Here is a 21,767-nt window from a genome sequence, read left to right on the forward strand (position 1 = left end):
TCGTTGCTGGTGGATTTTCTATTTATTTTTTGTAAACTTTTAAGTTGTGGAAAAAATTAGATAACCATAAACTAATTTAAACAATTTAATATTATATTTTCAAGTGTTTGCAGCACTGTGGATATATATACATTTGTTAATTTTTAATAATCGGAGGTTTCGTCTTATTTTTTGTTTGAAATTCCATTTACGCAAAATGCCTGATGGGTAATCCGAACCCCAAGAATACAAACTGTATTTTCCCATTATGCATTGTTTATTTTAAAGTGTTGAGCTAGAGGGGAAAAATACTTTTTTTGAATGACAAGCGCTTGATTTATGCATACAAAAATTGAATTAAGTGCTCCGAAAAAAAAAATACTTTCACTGTGGCATTTTGTTAAAAATACTTCGTTATCATAGTTTATTTCATATTTTTGCTTTCTGAATATGAGGGAAATATCATTTTTTATTTTGAGTATAGCCAATCAATGAAATAATAACTATCAGTAATAATAGAAAAAAATTAGTTAGAAAAAGTAATTTTGTCTTTAAAATGCAGAGAATTGCAAGAAAATAGAAAATGCGGTAATCGTGTTGTAATGATTTTAAAATTATCGGAGATACTATTGTTATTCATTCATACTTCTCAGCATATGTTGATCTATATCTTTAATGTGGGTCAAAAAGAATTTGAAAAAAAATATCCGCTAGTTTTTGAGAAAATGTTTTTTCCCAGCAAAATTCGCTATATGCGTCCTTGTGCGTCGTGTCTGAAACGTCGAAGACCCCTGATTTAGAAGAACGAAGACACATAATCGTGCAAATAGTGCATTCTTGTGTGCTCAAAAGAAAATTACCGACATTTGTCAATCACGGTAAAAATACCACTACTATGAAATATTAAAGATATCGGAATAAGTATAATTTATATTCATTTTAAAAGGGACAAAATTGTAATTATAATATATTGTTTCTAAATTTCGCAGCATCATAAGGGCATTCATGCCATTGAGTGTTAATTTGTATTTGAAAAAGATTATCTTAAAAAATATTATAATGTATTAAATTATGCCGAAGGAATTGAGAAGTAGAATAATTTTATAATTACTGAAATAAATAAGTGAAGAATCATTTAAAGCGATTTTAGTTAAGTTAATCTCAGAATAAATTAGTTTGATCAGTAATTAATCAAAAAGTTTCCTGGAATGAGTGAAAAAAAACATCTTAATTAATTGAAGAGGATCAATGGGGCCCCAAGTTAACCAGCAGAAAAAAATAATCGAAAACTTTTGTTTTTTCTGAAATTATTTCCTTCAAAATTTAATTTTATTAAATTTTGTCATTATTTCTCAAAATTTCTAGCTGTAAAAATGAAATGAACCGACCTTGTATCCGACTTCCGTCCAGCCATGTTCACTTAAAGAATGATTCCAGTAAGTTTTATTGAAATTTTTAAAAAAATTTTGAAGACAGCGGCAGTTCTGGAAATCACAAGTTTGAATTAGAATAATTTACACAATAAAATATTCTCAAATATTTGGCGTGTGTATGCAACGTGGTATAAGGTCTCTGGTCTTGAAAGATATGTGTTGAATAAACTCACGTTTTATCTTAGAAACGTTCGATGGAATTAAATTCCTAAATTGTGGGATGAATTTGCGATTTTCCTTGGTTTGGTAACTTCGCCGAAGTTTTCAATAATTTTTCTATATAATTAGAATGGCGGATACTTTCTGCAAAAAAAACATGTGTCACAACTGTTTCTTGAGAAGTGTGATTTCAATATTAAACAAATTCCAAACGTTAGCCATTCTTTCACGTACAGTTGAAATATTCCATTTCTCGTGGTGATTTGGCGCTTATTAGTGAAGGCCACGATTCAGCACGTAAAAATCTTGCATTGTATGAGCTGGTGTATTATGATTGAGCTATTTCCAACATGATCCGAACGTACGTGCTTTATTCCATCAATTACCGACGCTTATGCAATCGCTGTGTTAATAAGCATTTTCATGCCACGGGTGAACGTCATACAGACTGATTTATAAGATTCGCTAAAAATATATATTTCGGATATAAAAACTTGAAGACTCGCGTGTCTCTGTCTCCTTTCAATCATGAATTTCTTGGTGAGTTTATGTGTTCTCGGTTTCGTCGTCTCGTCGGTTTCTGCGGTACCTGTAGCCGAAGTTCTCACTTGCTATATTAGGATGTTCTGCGACGAATGTAAGACGCATAATTATATACTGTAATTCTACTTTTACTAACATGAGTTTTCCTATACAGATGCAATGTTAGCCTATCTACTGTAATGATGTTTCATAATTTCTAGTAGATTTGTTTTTAATTAACTGGTAACACTTTTAAGATTGTAACTGCTGATGAATCAGGTGAGTCGTCCAGTTGCAAAACTCGTTCGATTTCAACAAACCGGATTTCTCTGTAGAAAGTAAAAAAGAAACTTTTGCAAATTGTCTTTTTTGAGCTGACTGCTTAAAATTTAAAATTTTAACGGCATAACGATAACATTTTAACAAGTGTCAGCTAAAAAAAATGCACTTCATAAAAGTTTATTTTTCATTTTCTTTAAAAAAAATCTGATTGGTGCTTAACGAGTTTTGCAACTGAACGACTCAAATTTAACATTATAATGTTAAAGATAACAAGTATTTGAAAATTTTAATGAAATTTCTTATCCTCAATAACAGCTTATAGAAGCTCAAATAATGTTATACTATGTAATCACGGGGTTCCCAAACTGTGCTCCGCCTAAAGGTTTTTTGGTGCTGCGCGAAGAGATGAGTGATCAAATACCAGAATTTTTTTCAAACCTCCCTCGAAATGATTGAATATAGCACAGAGTGAAAAGATTTGTTTTTACGAAAAAATATTTATTTTGCATAAAACACTTGTCGGTGCTACACAGCCTATCTTATGAAAATACAAATGCAAGGCCACAGCAGGCAAAGTGCCCAACGAGATGGCTGAGAAAAAGATGCCCGTAACAAGTATGGATGTCATATATCACTAAAATACAGCAACCCAATTAAAAATGCAATCATAAAAACTATATATACATGATGAAATATTATACAATGCCTATAAAAATATTTATGGTTGTCTTATCCTAAGTATGGATAGCTTTTCAATTTACCGCAACATGTTTATCGTATTTCTTTTTAAACGTGTCAATTGTGTTAGAATTTATTCCTCCCGGGGGTAAGCAATTACATTTATTAACAACCCCATTAGAGAAAATCTCCCTGTGACACCGCAACCTCCACTTGTTTAAGCAGTTTATTCAAGAAGTATTAGTCCATCCCGTTAAAAATTTTAAACACTTTGATCATACCCCCCCCCCCCCGACACCTGCGTTCCTCAATGTAAACATATTCAAGAAACCAAGTCTTTCTTCATAGCTCAAACCTTGTGTGCCAAGCATGCGTAACTCTTCGCTGCACCCCTACAATAAAGTCTATGTTCCTCTGTAGGTATGGTCTCCTAAAACTTATAGCTTACTCCAGTCCAGGGCGAACTAACCCTCGGAAATGCGGAAAAATGACTTTAAGAGATCGCGAAGAGACATTTTTAAGAATACATAATATATTTTAGAAATTAATTGATAAAATATGATTTTTTGCAAGATTTATGGCTTACGAATAGATATGAGAATAAATATCGCCATTCTTTTCAACAAAAACGAGAACAACCCTTTAATTTAAAAATTTCATTATTCATGAACGAAATTTTCACATGCGGATTACACGTCACCGGACACAACTATAGGATATTTCCCCTCAAAGAAACGAAATTTATATCCGCCGATTATATGCCATTGCATATTTATACGCAAAAAAAAAATCACGGTGTATGTATCAGTGGTGGTGGTGGTGTCCTGGATTTAGTCACAGTGGTGTTCGAGACATGGACGGGGATTCTGGGGGGCATGGAGAGCAATGCCCCCTCCCTCAGCGTCAAAGGTAAAGCCGTCTGATCTAATGTATTTGCGTTTCTATGAATTGACATCATAATCATCATGCACCCCTCCCCGTCCCCACAGCAATCATCGTGCCGCTCTCTACTAGACTTTCAATCTCCGCCTATGGTTCAAGAGTGAGATAAAAATTATGCGGTTATAAGTGTATTTAAAAGTTTCTTTCATTGAAACTACATTCATGAGCCTCGGTTAACTGAATTAATTGATTATTAAACTACTCATTATCCTATAATAGAATCAATTTTTGATTCTATAGTTTAGTTTAGATTCGATATTTATTTGCAGTGTTGATATTTATTTATATGATTATATATTTTTAGTTGGACTCAGCGGTAACTCCTCGGATGTTGATTTCAGTGCACCAATCGTGAGTATCGACTAGTAATTTTGATTATCCCGCTAGCGTATTATCAGTGAACAGATTCTACAAAATATCTCATAAATACATTTCTGATTTATTTTATTTTGCAGTACTACAAAATCGGGCAAATTATAGGACCGTACAAGAACTACTTTTTGGTGAGAAAAAAGTGTTATATATGTATAAGGGGTACCGGAAAAAGATTAAAGGCAACAGAAAAATTACAATATCTCGAAATCCTGTAGATGTAAATACATGAAAATATCAGAATGATAATTACAAGTGAAACTAAACATTTTCGAGTGAAAAAAATTTTGATGAGTGCTTGCACTGCTTCTGGAAAAAAAATTAAATTAAAATAAAGGTCAAAACCTGGAAAAATGTATAAGGACACGCGTGGTTTCTGACATATGGAAAGAAAATCGCATTTTTTGCATGTTGGCCTCACAATCGAAACTATTTTGATCAGTCATGCTCCGTGAAATCGATTTTTTTTTCTGAAATTGGGAAGATGCGAAAGACAACATAATTATTGGACATTGAAGGGATGAAAAGCTTTCTCTCACATAGAAAACAAGATGTCCGGTCATGGAATTGCGTGAAGAATTGAAAGATTGAAGACTGTTGGTTACAGTTTCGTAAATGTACCAGAGAATTATGGACTAAAAGAATACACAAGAAGGCATTTCTGTTGTCATTTGTAAAAAAAAAAAAAAAAAAAAAAAAAGACGATTATTCATAGTTTTTACGAGGAAAACAACTCTCTGTGTAATTCAGAAGAAATACAATTTGAATCGCACAAGTCGAACAGTGTTAAAATACAGTCCGAATGTCCAGTATTTAAAAATGAAGTACAAACCTCCCTTTGTAAAACAGTACAGACAAAAGCGAGTTCAATTCGCCAAAAAGCGTGTTTCTTTTGGTGCCAAGTTTAATGATGTTAATTTTCTCTGATCAGAAGAAGTTCAATTTAGATGGACCCAGTATTATCCAGAAATATAATTTTGGCGCGTAATTTTACTCCTCCCCAAAATTTTAAGGGATATTTTTGTAAGTTATTTAAAAAAGTATTTCTTTAATTAAGGTATATATTTTTGGTTATCAGTAAGAGAAAAACTACTAAAAATTATCTAAAATTTGAGGGAGTATTTACACTCTTTAAGAAAATTTGGGGGAGCAAAATTTTTTTTGAATTCCGATGCGTACTGAGGAACACTGGATAAATCTGATAGTTTTAAATAACATTGGCACGACCTACGCCGTTACAGATCCAAAATTTTCGAAACATCTATTCGGAGGTGGATCAGTGAGCAGTGAGGAGGTTTAGCATCCCAAGGAAAAACTCAAATCATGTTCATAAGCTGCAAAAAGAAAAATGAACTCAGATTCTTATAAAGATATTCTGGCAGAAAATTTACTACATGAGCCACCTCTTATAACTTCTGGATAATATCGCTTTTAACAGGACAATGGTTTAAGTCAATTCGAGAAAACTCGTTCACTGGTCAGCCAGAAGTTTTCATCTGAATCCTGTAGATGGTGTGGGTATTTTGGTTTCGAGAGGTGTATAAGAATGGTACTCAGTACGAAAATAAACATGACTTCATGGCAGCAATCAAACAAGCTTGGAAGAAAATTCCACTGAAAGTTATTTATGACTCATCTCGATCGATGACGTTCAGAATGATAAAGGTTATAGAGGAAAAAGTTGATTTTTTCGTGATTATTATAAGATAATATTTTGTGCATAATTTTCCAGTATCCTTATACTTTTTTTCCAAGTTTTTACCATTACTATAAATTCAACAGTTTTTTTCCCAAGACAGTGTAGTACTCATCAATTTTTTTTTCACTGGAACATGCTTAGTTCTACTTGTGTAATTAACACTCTAAAATTTTCATGTACATATTACATACATCATGTACATAATTTTCATGTACGTATTTAAATCAACAGGATTAAGAAATTGGACGATTTCTCGATTGTCCTTAAACTTTTTCCCAGCACCGTAAACCTTCATGTACCATTCATTAGTAAATCAATCAAATTTTCTTCTTATGTGTGTGCTAATGATTCATGCTAATCTATAATCTGTTGGTGATTTCATATGTAATATTGTTGAACATTGATCCCAGGGTTATGCAATATATATTCATTTAAATTTCTTACATTAAAAGTTGAATAAGATATGCTGTATTTAATGCACATTCCCGGGGATTAAATTAATAGATAGTTTGGTGTGGTATGGAAAAGTACCAACAAACTCATATGGGGGAAAAACATCAGACCAGATCAAACTGATTATAATTATTACATGGAAATTTTTTGTATTCAACTATTACAGAAAGCGCAATCCGTCATTGAGAAAGCAGCCGCCTTTTTCAAATTCAAGATTGATTTTGCTAATGGCCAAATGTTTGTGAAGATTATTTCTCAACCCTGCAAACTCACTAATGAAGATCTGGTGAGTATAGCACATTTTTCCACCTTTATCATCAGGGCTCGAGTTTTTATGGCCTAAAAATCTCACAAATATGCAAGCATTTATGTAAGGGGAAAATGGAAAAATGTAGCTAAATCACTGTTTCTGCAATTATTAAAAATTTTTTTTCTCTGAAGGTGGTAAAAATCGCGGGAAAATATGTTTTTACCAAGACGGTAAAAACCATCAACGGTAAATACCGTGCCAACCCTGCCTATTGTAGCAAAAGTTCGGAAGTTGAATGATTCTGTCATATTTCAGCTCACCTCTTTTTTTTTTTTTTATTCACACGTATTCCCAAGGGATCGGCATGATCCGTCCAGGGAATTTGTTAGTGTTAGTAAACATCCATGCCCGAACCTGCACAGTGAGAAGCTAGTTGCCTAACCACTCGACTGCCAGGCGGTTATTATATTGTTATATTATACCATTTAAAATATTGAATTTTTTTTTCAATTACCAAGAACCGATGTTATGCAAATATAATGAGCAATATTAATTTAAGAAGTTGTGAATATGTAATTAAGATTTCAACAAGAGGTCTGGTACGCTGAGTGCTGGACCAGGAAGAGTGCTAAGTTTGCTTTTTGTTCGTTCAAAATTACTCGGACGAGGTGCTGAAATCAGTACTTCCCTCGGTTGACGGAGTCAATTTTTGTTTCAGGTTGTGGTCCTGGTCATAAGATCTGATGCGAGACTTTTTCAACGGACAGATCGATTCGTGTTTGAGTTTGAAGCTGGAAAATGACAGAAAACCAAATTTAACCAACTACCACTTGCTGGTGGTGGGATTCTAGCCAACCCACCTATAGCAGAAGGTCTTCGCGGGAAGCTCGTGACGTCATTGAAAAAGGTTATCTCACCTATAGCCATCAGATATAGCAGGCCGACACGTGTGCCATATTTACCCTTTTTTGTAGTACATATATAGTAAATAGCTATAGGTGAGATGACCTTCTTCAGTGACGTCACGACCTGCACTCGGAGGCCTTCTGCTATAGATGGTGTTGTTCTAGCCTATCGAAATCCTCCATATGCGAATCCCCCACAATGCTCACATGACCGCACAGCAGCTACCATCGGTACTGCAAATGTTCTCCCCAAAGTCGTGGAAAAAGTAATTGTAACTTTTTTTTACCCCAAGCCTAAATACTCAGCATTAGGCAGCATCAGAATTACAGAAAAAGACGGAGGAGGAAGGAGGGGGGGAGGGTAACTGCCAAATTTGAGGCAATTTTAAGGATAAAAATGAAAAGAAAATCAAGAAAAAATTTCTTTTTACATCAAAACATAATGAAAACTAATCGTTAGGATTTCTGGAACTTCACGGTTGATGCGGAGTGGTGGCGAAACCAAATCTTTGCTTCCGTAAAAGATTCCTGTGTTTAAGTGGTCTCTTACCTTTTAACATGGTGAAAAACTATGCTGTAATAGAAATATAATTAAAAATACTAGATATATATATTTTTTTTTGTACCGAATTTCAAGTTATTTTAAAGGATAAAAATTCGGTCTTTAAAGTAACGAAGAGAATTTCTTTTGAAAAAAAAAAGTTTATTAATATAACCATTAATTTATTTCAAATATTTTACACATAATTTTAATTGCATGTGCTATCTTATGCTAGTGTAAAGTTTTACATACCTCTGATACTTATTTTTTTTTTTGCAAATTTTCAAAAAGATGCATTAAAAACAGCTTGCTCGGGTGATATAATACCAAAACATCAATGTAATTGACAGAAAATCAATTCAAAACATAAAGGAAACTGTTCAGTTCATGAATGAAGCAAAAGTTGTAGATTTCATTGACTCAATTTCATATGAACTGAACAGTTTTCTTTTTATATTTATTTTTATTCAATTGATACATTGATAACATGGTATTTTAACATGCACGCAAACAGTTTTTGAGGCATTTTTGTTGAAAATTTACAAGAAACTGAGTATTAGAGATACGTAAAAGTTCATGATAGCATAAGATAGCGCATACAATCAAAACTATGTGTAAAATATTTGAAAAATATCAATTGTTAAATAGTATTTTTAGTGATAAAAGGTATGAGACCCCTTAAACAGGATAAATCATCATCGGAATGCGAACGTAGCGAGTGTCCGAATGAGTAAGATTTTTCGCATGTGTATATTGGTATGCCCCATTCAGAGTTTCCCTTCAGGAACATAGCAAGAGGATCCTCCTAGAAAAGGAAATGACTATTATGTGGAATACGAAAAAAAAAATTCTCCCCCACTCCCCAAAAAAAGAAAATGAATACAAGAATTCAATGTAAGTGTATACCATATCTCTGAAGAGAAAATAACTACAGGTTAAAATGTTCGGTATAAAATGAGAAAAAAAATGACGTATTGCATGAAAATTCCCACAATACGACCGATCACTTGCTTAATGACTGAAAAAATCCTTAAAATATGACATGCCATAAAAATCCGAGACCTAGTTAAACGATATCGAGAAGTTTATTTTTTTGATTCGAATTTAACTTAATGAAAGTTGTATTTAGATCACGCGATTTATTCTGCCATCTAGTGGCAGAAATCCACAGTTTTAGTTTCGTTTTTTGTATGAATAAGATTTTTTTCGGATTGATTAATGGTAAGTTCCCAGGAAAAATTTTAAAATGGTTGAATTGTTTTTATTTTTTTGCAAGTAATAAATTAGATTATAAACCAATATTTAAATTTAAATTTCGAATAGTTGTGATTCATGTAAAGTTAAGAATTCACAGAAATTCGAAAAAAATTCTACTGTTTTGTATTCGTTTTTTTAATTCATCAATCATTTGAGAGAAGACATAACAAAACCGTTTTTGTTTCTTTAACAGCAAAGCAAAATACAAAACATCGTCGACGAATACCTGACCTTTTATGATGTGAGTACATTTATTTATTTATTTTTTCATGTTTGTTTTCCTTAAATAGTATTTAAGAATACGTATGGAAAATTTGAAGCAAGTTGCTATAATAGTATCGATTACAAACTTTTCCCATTGCCTCGAATATATCAAACATACTTTGCTACCGTTCATAAAGCATTACACTATCGCTGCAGTGTTACCACGAAAATAAGACCCTATCTTATATTAATTTTTGCTCCGATAGATGCGGTAGGGTTCATTTTGGGGTTATGTCTTATATTTCTGATGTACAAAAATCAAATTTACTTATTTCTCGTATACAGAAAAATGAAAGGAATTTATAGGAAAACATATTGACTATGTAGAGGCAAACGCCTGTACAGATGACTTAATAAACTGCATTGTATAATTAACCCTTCGATGGGCAGCGCCGTATATATCCGCTCAAAAATGTTGTGGCGAATCTGGGCAGCGCCGTATATATCCGGCCGACCTGATCAGTTGCCTTCCCCTACTTTCTTTGTGTAAATCTGTCGCCCCTGCAGTTGACGAGCTCCTCCTCCAGTATTCAGAAGAGATCATGACATTGTAGGACGCTCTATACAGCTACACAATACAGAAAGCACACGGTAACAATGCTATTATCCCTTGCATTGTAATTGCTATCTTGAGGTGCAAAGGGTTGTAGGGAAAGAGAATTCGTGAAGATGTTTCTGTGGTCTGAAGTATTTTTTTTTTCAGTCCAAAAATAGAGTATCGCTTTTTTTCCCTTTCACTCAGTTATTTCTTCTATATTTGATTTTTTTTTTTATTTTTGAAACTTTCGGGTGATGATTAGTTTATAAATGGATATGATACAGAATTTATGTTTCAAAATAACTATGAACGTTAAACTAACACCTCTTGAGCTGAATTTTTTTTCGTAGTAAAGAAAGGACCCCCCCCCCACTCCTTCACCCTCTCATCATAAACTGACTTATTTTCCGCTAAACTATGCTATATAAAATTATCCGTGGTCAACTATGATACTGTAACTAAGCCATCCATCCTATATCTCTAACATAATATAAACCGTCCCCAAAAATTAAATCCTATTTCTGCATCTTCTGACTATCTATAGTCGAATGGAAAAACTCTCTCCCCTCAACTATCATTGATCACAGTCTGTCACAATCAAACACATTCTTTTGTATCGGTCTCGACAAACAATATTGTATGAGTAAATGTAAGGAATTTCGCAATTTCAGCATTTCTTTATTTTTTCAACTACAATCTCTCGTTATTATCTATGCATATCATTTCCTCAATAACCTCACAGTCTATAAATCGAGTTTATTACACTGCTGATGTATTCCAAAAACATAGAAATTTTAGTATCCATTACACATCTTTCACGTTCTTTGCGAACATCGAACTTGAATATTACCATAATTATTTTAAACTTCTGGAACTTTAGGTCGTACATTGCAGTCAGTTCTGTGAAGTTTTTGAAGTGACACTTTCCCAAGCCTGCACAATCTTCCAATCCTAACTTATCACATTCCTGAGTTAACGCAAAAGGGAAGGTCTAACCACCCCGATGAGCCAGTATAATAGTGTTATTTTGCAGGAAAAAACGTAACCCCCCCCCCCCAAATAAATATTAAATTGTGAAACGCACTTCTCTCCCGCTGAGAAAATCCTGTCTACGCCCATGATCACATTCACCTCTTTGGCGTAGTCTTGTCTGTTATTTCTGTGATTGATAAATGTCAATATTGTGTTCAGAAAAGTGCTCTTGTAGCGAAACTGCGTGGATCACAGAATGCCCACTTACATGGGTTGTGATATACGATGCAGTTCATTGGAAAATTCTGTCGCTCTCAAAATAATAACATTTTGAAAGTTCGATGAAACTTTTATGAAACGGCCGTTCGGTATTCCGAAAAAAAAGACCGTTTGTGAAGTTGATCACCGAATAGAAGTTGGGCGATGGTAGAAAGAAGAATATGGTGGAAAGCGTGTGGTGTGTCAAAATTTCGGATTTCATTGTCACCAAAGAAAAAATCTCATGCTCAATATATTTTACAATGCCCAAGAAACAGGTGCATATACTTTGGGCAGAGCATTGAATACCAGATTATCCGATCAATTCTTGAATCTGTATTATCAGAGATCTGTTTTTTCCTCGTAGTGAGTGCTACACTCAATGAAAAGGAAAAGCCTTGTGTTCGTTCTTTCCTCGCATTATTTTATTCTCTCACTGTTTTTATACTATATGTCTGCGTGCTAAAAAGTAAAGAAAGCTCCCACAAAGAGCAAAAACTTTCACGTCCTGTTTCTATTCAGTAAAGATCATTGGTGATCTGTCGTATTTATCCTGGGCCATGGGCGAAAATTTTTTAACTGTCTTATCAGCTAGGATCAATTGTATAGCATTAGCTTTTGTCATCTTATTTACAATTTTTTTTAACCTGATAATGTCACAACTGAATAGGAAATTCGATTGAGCTGGAAAGGTATTTATACTGATGTCCGAAGATTATGAGGTTATACAAAGAGAACTATATAAGGTGTTAATGCATTCAAATAAAACGAAGAAAAACTTGGTTTTTTTTCTTCAACTCTTACGGCCTAAGTTTGAAAGAAAAAACAGCTTGACAAATGTGACGGGACCACGGATCAGTCTGGATTAGGGAGTTAACTCAATTTTTTTGGAAGAGACTCTGTGAACACTCCTTCTTTTCAATCCCACCAGTGTCTCTTTTTACCCCCTCCCCAAAGGTAGGTTTTGCGGACGCCCATGGAAGAAAGCAAGCAGTTCATTCAAAATAAATTGGTTGTATTGACCAGAGCTGATCATAACTGAACGAGGCAGAACTAAATTCTAGGAAGAGGAAGAATTTCAAGAAAAAGACAAGAATTTCTCATTTGGTACCCGTGAAGTTATCTGTATCCGCCCATTAGTATAAGCCTCTTATCATCGTGGCTTGTTATAGCCAACACCAGAGGTAAACACAAATAAGCATTTGGTTGTTTCAAACAATGCTTGTCTCGTGATCTCACACATTCCTACTTTCCCACCTATTTCCTTTCTCCTCGCTCTTCTTTTCTACTTTTTGAGCCATGTGTGTTTCACAATGGTTTTTGATGATTCTGTATAACATTCATACTATTTGACAGGCGGGTAAACGCAAACCCCCCCATAAGTACAATAATACTGGCTCTATTGAGTGAAGATGAATTCGATGAGAGAAGTTAATATCAAGTTCGGAGAACGATTGCTCGTTTTGATCAGTTTCATCCGAATCTTAGGATGAACGAAGAGACTAGTGCAGTCGTGTTGTATTGAAAATTCCACCATCACCTCGAGTACGCCATTTTAGTGGGAACCCAGGCATATAGGTCCCACTATACAACGTTTCAAATTCATTCAACTAGTTAAACCTTTTTTTTTTTTTTATGAACCAGTTATTGAAAACATAGTAACGTAGATCAATGACTTTGCTGCAGAATATATTCAACAAAATAATGTGGCACCAAAATCAAAGCGTGTTGGTGCGACACGAACAATCCACAAAAAAATTCCAAATTTCCAAGTGCTATATTCACAGAGATATTCAAATCCGAAAAGTGGAGGCAATTTGGGGAAGAACAGAGTTAAAAGCGTGTAAAACTGTTTTCCCGCATTTAACGCTGTTCTTTTCCGAAATCTCCTCCGTTTTTCGAATTCGAATACCTCTGTGGATATAGCATTTAGAAACCATGGAATTTTTTTGTTGGGCATCGGGACAGACAGGACAACAACTTTCTAATTGAAAGCACGGAGAACGGTATAAAAATTTAATTTTTTTTATTTTGCTACACACTGTATTTTCATTCTCAAAACTAGTACAGGGGAATTTTTGAACGCCTGTTGAGCGTTTTTTAAATTGAAATCATACCTCTACGACGGACGGTTGATGAGATACGGGCAGAGCTAGTACTAACAGACAGGACCGTAACTAGAATTTTTGCCGCCCGGAGCCAACATTATTTTGCCACCGCCACAACTTTAAAATTCGATATACTTTTTTTAAAGGTGCTCTTGTTACCACCTAAAACTACCTCCCCCTAAATTTTGCCGCCCGGGCAGTTCACTCCCCCACCCGTCTAGTTCCGGTCCTGCTTACAGGACACCTAGTATAAAGAGTTGATGAAAACTAACTTGTATATTGAAAATAATTGGGGCAGCATAAGACAAACATTTCACGAAACTTTGTCGAAGACAAAATTATCCACGAAAAAATTATTTCATTTGTATGGTAACTAATCAACTGTTAATTATTAATATTTTTTTTTCAAAATATTTTACGGAAGTTTAAATATAGCGTACATATATGAATATTCGTATCATCGCATACTGAATACCAACAGATAAATTAATAGACTGACATTTATCCAGTAAACATTGAATGTCCACAATGTGTGTCACACGATAGAAATTGATTTTATATTGAGTATTCACGAAACTTTCGATTCAATCCCCGTAAATTCCGGTAAGGATGTATAAGCCACATCTAGAAAGGAAAAAACAAAAGTTTTCGTGGAAAAATATTGTCGTCGAAGCCTCAAGTAAGACGCACATAATTTTCGTCAAAGAATTTTAAAAAAAATGATTAAAATTCTTCGTACGTTTCCACTTACGTTCTTTGATTTCTTTATTAATTTTTTTTACCATTACTTGATTAAAAAAAATAAATTAGTAAACATTGAGCGTTTTTCAGAAGTGAAAATTTATAGAATTTATTGGAATTCTCGAAGTTTTCATTATTTTCAATCGAATACTCTGTTGTAAATGAAAAAACGTTGACGCTCGAGATTTTCATGTAATAATAATTATTTATGATTATCTTTCAATTGAAATAATGATCTTTTTGCATGAATCCAAAAAATAGAAAGAAATTGGTGAAAATGAAAATTTCTCATTTTTCTCCAAGAAATCGGGGAAAAATGATTTCCTAGGTTTCATAAACATTTAAACACTCAGTGAGGCCATTGTGTCTAACCTACAATAGGTCTATTCATGTTGTTGAGGTATTGTTGCGATGGGAGGATCCCCAATTACCGAAAATCCGGCTACCTGCTGGTGAGAATGGGGGAAAGCATCGTCTTTCCTGAACAGGCTCTGCCCATTTTCGAAGGATTTATCTGAATATGCGTAACTGTCGAAGGGTTAAAGAATAAATATAAATATAAAATAAACAAAACATTAAAAGAGAAGGAGAAAAACATACAACATAAACAAGACAAAATTATTGCTTATTATTATTATACTGTATATATATATATATATATATATATATATGCACCACAAATAAAGAAAAATTCTTAATGAATGACGAAAAACGAAAAAAAAAAACGACATTAAATGAAAAATATATATATATACATAAAAATGAATTTAAAAAATATATACATCCCACATGTACAACATAACATAAAACAAAATAAACTTTTTTAATTAAAACCATATTATAAGTGACAAAGCTATGGCGCATAAATTCTAGCTCCACCTAAATGCAAAAAATTAAAGCCTACATCGTCTATTGAAATAAATAATTTGAATAATCTATTTTTAAATGCCATGTATGTCGGCATTGTCATGCCATCACAGGCAATTTAACCTCTCCACTTAACCACAGGCATATTCTGTATTTCTAGTGGTAATGAATTGTATAATTTTGGTGCTAAATAATACAAATGTTTACGAGAAAGTTCTTTCCTAAAAATAGGAATACGGTAAATTATGAGATAAATAATTCGGGGTGTTGCCTTGAAATAGCGACAAACTCGGAGTGATATTGGACATAAAGAGGAACAAAAATTGCCATATAACATCGGATCGCAAACCACATTTAGTCGGTCTGAATCGCAAAAACACTTATGAAAGGTGTGAAGTCGAGTTGGACAAAAAGGCCAACAAAATAAGTTGAAAAAAAAACCATTTATTTGGCAGCATGATTATACAATACAGCCTGTGCAGCACACTTCAGTGTCAGAAAGTGGGCGAAATGATTGCAAGAGTTGTTTGAAGTTGCTGCCCCGCGAAGGTCATTGCAAGCAAATGTTTTTTCTGTTTTAGAAATGGATTACTTTTGGGTTTGATAAAAATAATCGACGTTTGGGTGTACCCAAAATTCCAAAACGAATACGGCTAGAATAATATTGTCATTTAGCCGTGTTCGTTTTGGAACTTTGGGTACACCCAAACGTTGATTATTTTATCGTATTTTTCTGTTTTGTCTAGCAAGAGAGCTCTCCTAAGATTAGCAGTTATGGGTGGAGGGGGGGGGGGTCATTAAGATTATGTCAATGCGGGGGGGCTGTCTTATCGAATTGGCATCCTAGCTGTTAGCCCTCCCCCAATGCGTCGATACGGCCCTGCTATCAATAGCTTGTCCGATATGCTTACATCATTAATGTCGAGGAAGGCAGCCATTCTTGCACGAATCCTTACTTTATGGGTATTTACCTCTCATCTGTCACACATTTGAGTATTTACAATTATTCGATTAATATTGTCATTTATTCTAAGTATGAATTTAATGAATGAATGGTAACAAATGTGGTAAAATATGTTTATTAATAATATTATTTTATAATTCATTGCATTCGTTGAGTGAAGCAACGGTCCTAAAAATGTATGTGTCCGGCCGAGAATTTTAATAGGACTTATTTTTAGCATAGGGCTTATGTTAAGAGTATCCCGAAAAACCATACTAGCGCTTATTTTTTGGTTGATGTTTGGAAAATACTGTATAATGCATATATTTGTGTGTTATAATTAAATCCCACCAGCGGGAAAAAAACCGATATTAAGAAAATATTATGAACAATATTTATTTGAGAGAAAAATTATAAAAGAAAGTGATTCAGCTTAAATAAACCTTCAAAAATATGGAGTTATTGTAAAATTTCTTTGACTGTATACATTTATATACATTAGTGCTAAAAAAAGGCAAATGCGGGCTCTAATTATAACTATCACAACTTGTTTACAGAAAATATGTGGGAATAATAATAGTCGGAAATGCAAGAGACTCAAGCTGGTTCTGGTAAGTATTACTGTGGACATTCGTTCTCAGGTGACCATTAAACTTTCTTACATTCATGGATTGTATACAGAAGGTTCACGTTTATTGTATATTTAGTATCTAAATCGTGAACAATTCTTTTCAGAGGTGAGATTTTGGTAACCAGTGTTTGCAGGGGATCGAAAGGAAAAATTAAATTAAAAAAATATATATTTTTGATCAGCCCTGGTCATAAAAACAACTATAAACAATTTGCAACTTTCACAAAATACTTCACTTGTTCTGTGCATAAGACCGGGATTACACTATAAAAGCCCTTTTATAAAACATGAAAAAAATTCAACCAATAAGCTTATCGGTTGCATTTGCTTGAATGTAACCTATGAGCTTCATTGGTTGGATATTCTAAGTTTTATAAGAGGTATTTTATCAAACTTTTATAGTGTAATACCGGGTTTACTCGTATAAATTTTCATGTAAATAGCACGTCTATTCACGAAGAGATATGAATGTTTCTTCTAAAAATTCTAATTTTCGTCACGTGTTGTTTGCTTATAACATGGAGAGTTCACAACCAATTTTTACGAATCTTACAAAAAAATTGACACCACACGTGGGACACATTATAATGGAATTTGATATGAGATATGAGTATTTAAACGAACTGATTGTTTTTAGGACATATGCCCATAAAATATCTCAGCCTTTAAGGAAACAGATATTTTCTGGATATTATGCTGAGGTGAAATCGGAAAGAAAAGTCATTTTGCCTTCGCCGGGATTCTCTCGAACCCAGGTCATCTCAGCATAATATCCATAAAGTAACTGTATCCTTGATATCTTGGGCTGAGGAAAAACGTCGTCTATCTCTCTCTCGCTACTGTCCCACCTGGGGGCCATTTCCTGAAGTTGAGAGGCTACTAATGCCTCTACTTCAGCGCCTCACGCCACAGCGCGTGAAATAAGGAAGGCAGGGTCGTGTCTCCAGTGTTAGCCATAGCTAAAGTGGACATAATTATCACGAGCAAATGCGCCAACTTGACGATGATCCCGAATCATGTCTTTTGCTATCGGACTTTGGCCAGGGATCAAAAAATTAGGTTTGAGGTCATGAGCCACATAAGATGACTCTGAGGTAGGGTTACCAGATTCGAAAACTGAGAAAAGGGGACTCGCGCGGGCACCCTCAGTAGTGTCACTTTTCCCAATTTGAAATGGTGCCACTATTCTGATAAATAAAACCAACAAAACAACAAAAACAACAATTTTTCCCACCGAAACAAAAATTCTGGAAATTTCGACGGCTATTGGTGAATGAAAACCCCCGCCCCCACAAAAATATTCATGCCAATGAAGGGATATATCAAGTGGAAAAAATGAAAATAATTCCAGAAACCTGAAAAGGAGGACAAAAGATCGAATCGTAGGAAGACGCTTAAAAAAATGACATCAAAAAGGAAGACGTTTGGTAACCCTACTCTGAGGGCCACATTTGGCCCCGCCGGCTATGGTTTAAACATTTATGCTGTAAAAAATCATGTTGACTACCACTACTCGCAGCATAATATTCTACTTAGCATATTTGAGCTGGGTATTGAATCAGTTGATGGAGGAGAAATGAAGAAAACTGCTACTTGTCTTGAACTGTTACATACATAAACGTACTTTATGTCTGGAAGATTTATCGGATTTAAAGATTTCAGATTTAGATTTTTTTTTAGCATTCCAATGTATTCTTTATTTTTTTTTAAAGCCACTTGCAGAGAAAATACTCAATCGCCAGTACACAAAATTCTGTCCAAATGGTGTCGACAACTAGCATAAATGGACAACTGGTGATGATGATAGCACGCAGAAAACGGGAGAAATCACCAGCAAGAAGTACGAGGGAGATTCAAAAATGAAAAGACATGGAAATGAAAAGCTCAACCTTCCTGTTCATAAATAACTCTTGTGTTTTCCATTATTCCTACAATACATTTTACTCTTTACACATGAAATCAGTTATTACAGACTGTACATTATTTAATACCGTAATTAATTAGACTATGTCTTGAAATGAATTGCTTATCCTGTGTTGTACGTATATGTAGTGATTTTGATTAAATACTATTCCCAAAGTGTTTCTCGAAATGACTTTTCTTCTTCGTTTTCTTGCACAAGTTTCCAGTATAAATGATAATTCAATATACCAAAGAGTTCTAAAAATCGAGACATTGGTTCTGAGATGGGAATTTTTTTTTTTTCAAATAGTGTGTTTATTCTTAATAAAACAAATCTCATTATCACGAACCGATGCCGGAACTAGATTTGTTTTTCACCATTTCTGCAGAATTTATACAGTACGGATCATAAAACTCGTTACACATACTTTAAAATATATTTCAGTCGTTATTGATCGGAAATATGTTTTTGATTGAATCAAGAGAAAAAACCTTTTTTTTTTGTGGTAAAAATAATTTTAAATTCACACGTTAAAAAAATTTAGACACACTCGTGCGATTTTATTTTCGAAATATGCAAATTTGCAATACAGTCGGCTGGCTCAATAGGATATAAATGGCTTCAGTACAAAATATCCGATCAAGCGGAGAGCAATTACCATTTCACAACGTTAGTATAGTTTGTACGTTCAAAACTAATGAAGGATCAACATTAATGAAGCTTCTCGAATAAATCAGACATCAAAACTGAAATGAAAATTATATTTCACTAGCTATAATACCCGGCGTTGCCCGGGTACAAAAATGGGAAAGAAAACATGCTACGAACTTGTATAACGACAAAAATGAAAGAAAAACATTTTGCAACTTGCATAATTACAAAAATAAAGAAGGGAACATGTTTCGAACTTGCACAATTGCCAAAATGGTAGAGGAATGCGGATTTGTATAATTACAAAAATGCGGGAGATAAATGTGGATGATAGATGCAGATTAAACCCTGTAATCTAAATAATAAGGATTTTGGCCGAATGCTTAGCTATAATACCCGGTGCTGCCCGGGTTTTCTTCAATGAGGCTTTTTGGATCACATGATATCTTCCTCTTTCTTTGAGGGACATGCAAACAGTGTTCACCAATATGGCGACTTCCTGCGCGACTCATGAAAGAAACAAATCTAGATTTAAAGAAACGTAAAAATAAATATACATTTTTTTCTTTTTTTAAAAAGGGTGCTAGGTATTTCGATCCCCCCCCCCCCCTTGAACTTCAAGTTATCCATCTGCCTATTTCTGCTTCCAAAAATGCTTAGTTAAAGCTGTGGAATATCTTCGATGTACTTTACAGGCCCATAATTAATTTTAAAACATCCTAAATTATATCCATTTATGCAATTGAATATTAAAAGACAATACGGAGAACTTAATTTTCATGTTTGAGAAGATATAAATAAAAAGTTGAAATCAATGTTATTGCATGAATATCCAACTCAAAAGTATAGGTCCGACTAATTATTTCATATTTAATATGAAATAATTATAATCCTGGGCTTCGTATATCTCTAAGGGAACTCATTGTTTTTCAGAAATCGAGAATTCAATACAATTTTTAAAATTATTGATGTGACAGAAAACCCCACCAAATTTCTGCATTTCTACAGTAAAATCGGCATTTTTAACGCTGATTTCTATGAGGATCCCCCTTTTCATGACCCTCAAAGCGATACTGATGATGATTATGACACGTCTATTCAAAAAGCCTCATTACTGAGAGTATTGAAAATGTGGCAAAGCATTATAAAGGCATAAATTATTATTCATATTGTAACAGGAATAGAGAAGTAACAAACCATTGTAAAGGCATATACAATTCTGAAACGCATTGCTAGGGAAACACGGCAACCAAAGTAAACGTTCGGAAAGTGGTTGTTGAGGCCCAAAAACCATTGTTGCCCGACAGTTTTTTGCCCGTTTGGGGAATCTGCCCTGCTCTGACGAAATTTTAAAGTAGCCTATCGTTCAAGTCGGGTCCCATTTGGTATATATATGCAAAATTTGGCGACGATCGATCTAAAATTGTAGATTTGTATAGAGAACATACATACAAACACACAGACAGAAAATCAATTTTATATATATAGAAGATTACAATGTTCAAAATACCTAACATTTCTACTTTTCATTAGGAAAGTTATCGCCCTCTATTGGTAGGGCCGTCTTAAGAGCATCATGGGCCCCCGGACCAAGTAGTTTTTATGAGGCCCTACTTTGTAAATTCTAGAAAATTTCAACCGGATCTCATTTTTGTGAGGCCCTTCTCTTGAGGTCCCGGGCCATGCTCGGGTGAGCCCATGCATTAAGACGGCACTGTCTATTAGCTCAACAGAGAACAAAAATAAAATAATTAAGTATACATAGTGAAGACAACTTTAATACGTGAAGGCCAGTATCTATTCTAAAATGTATTTCTTCTTACATATTTGTCGTTCCAAATGTTCCATTCAAAAAATATTATGTACATAGTGGTTGATGTGTATTAATAGTTGATGTGTGAGGCGTAATACTATATTCATGGTGCTTATATAGGCTATATATTCTATACATTCGCCTATATATATTCTTTTTCTATATATATGTGCTGTATATATATATGCAAATATATAGCCTATATAAGCTCCATGAATACAGTATTACGCTTCACATATCTACTATTAATACACATCAACCACTATGTACATAATATTTTTTGAATGGAACATTTGGAACGAGAAATATGATATATTATATGGACTGTATTCGGTTAAGCGGGATAAAGTCGTTAAAATTATCATATCAAGCGAGGAACTTTTCAGTACGGAAGAAATTTTGTAAATGGAGGATTTTATCCGTTTATTCGTTATTCGATTAAGCGGGACCAACTTTATATGAGATCGAATATTTAGGCCAGGGCACTGGCGGGATTTGCATGAAAATTTGACTTCAAACATTTTTCAGTTAGGTACAAACACGAGGATCTCCTATGATTTGTATTGCTTGACATCATGCGCAAATAAACCTATAATCTCTCGATGA

General features: G+C 34.0%; 1 protein-coding gene across 1 annotated transcript; it reads left to right on the forward strand.

Annotated features, from left to right (window-relative positions):
• Positions 1-2,053: 2,053 nt before the first annotated feature.
• Positions 2,054-18,878, forward strand: LOC149087332 (uncharacterized). The gene is made up of 7 exons (XM_089231841.1): positions 2,054-2,208; positions 4,300-4,346; positions 4,451-4,498; positions 6,686-6,805; positions 9,666-9,713; positions 16,721-16,774; positions 18,507-18,878. The coding sequence occupies exons 1-7, from the start codon at positions 2,100-2,102 to the stop codon at positions 18,570-18,572; spliced, it is 492 nt and encodes a 163-aa protein (XP_089087967.1). The 5' UTR covers positions 2,054-2,099; the 3' UTR covers positions 18,573-18,878.
• The last annotated feature ends 2,889 nt before the right edge of the window (positions 18,879-21,767 follow it).

The sequence above is a fragment of the Pholcus phalangioides genome, unplaced genomic scaffold (assembly GCF_987345545.1).
Source record: "Pholcus phalangioides strain wild (caught in Gottingen) unplaced genomic scaffold, Ppha-v1.0 ptg000004l_1, whole genome shotgun sequence".
Taxonomy (NCBI): Eukaryota; Metazoa; Arthropoda; class Arachnida; order Araneae; family Pholcidae; genus Pholcus; species Pholcus phalangioides.

What these genes read in the sequence shown, in the direction of transcription:
- LOC149087332 (XM_089231841.1), top strand. Translation starts at nt 2,100, where the DNA reads ATGAATTTCTTGGTGAGTTTATGTGTTCTCGGTTTCGTCGTCTCGTCG. An exon ending in AATACCTGACCTTTTATGAT is followed by an intron (nt 9,714 to 16,720) that starts GTGAGTACATTT and finishes ACTTGTTTACAG; the next exon opens with AAAATATGTGGGAATAATAA. An exon ending in AGAGACTCAAGCTGGTTCTG is followed by an intron (nt 16,775 to 18,506) that starts GTAAGTATTACT and finishes TTTTTTTTAAAG; the next exon opens with CCACTTGCAGAGAAAATACT.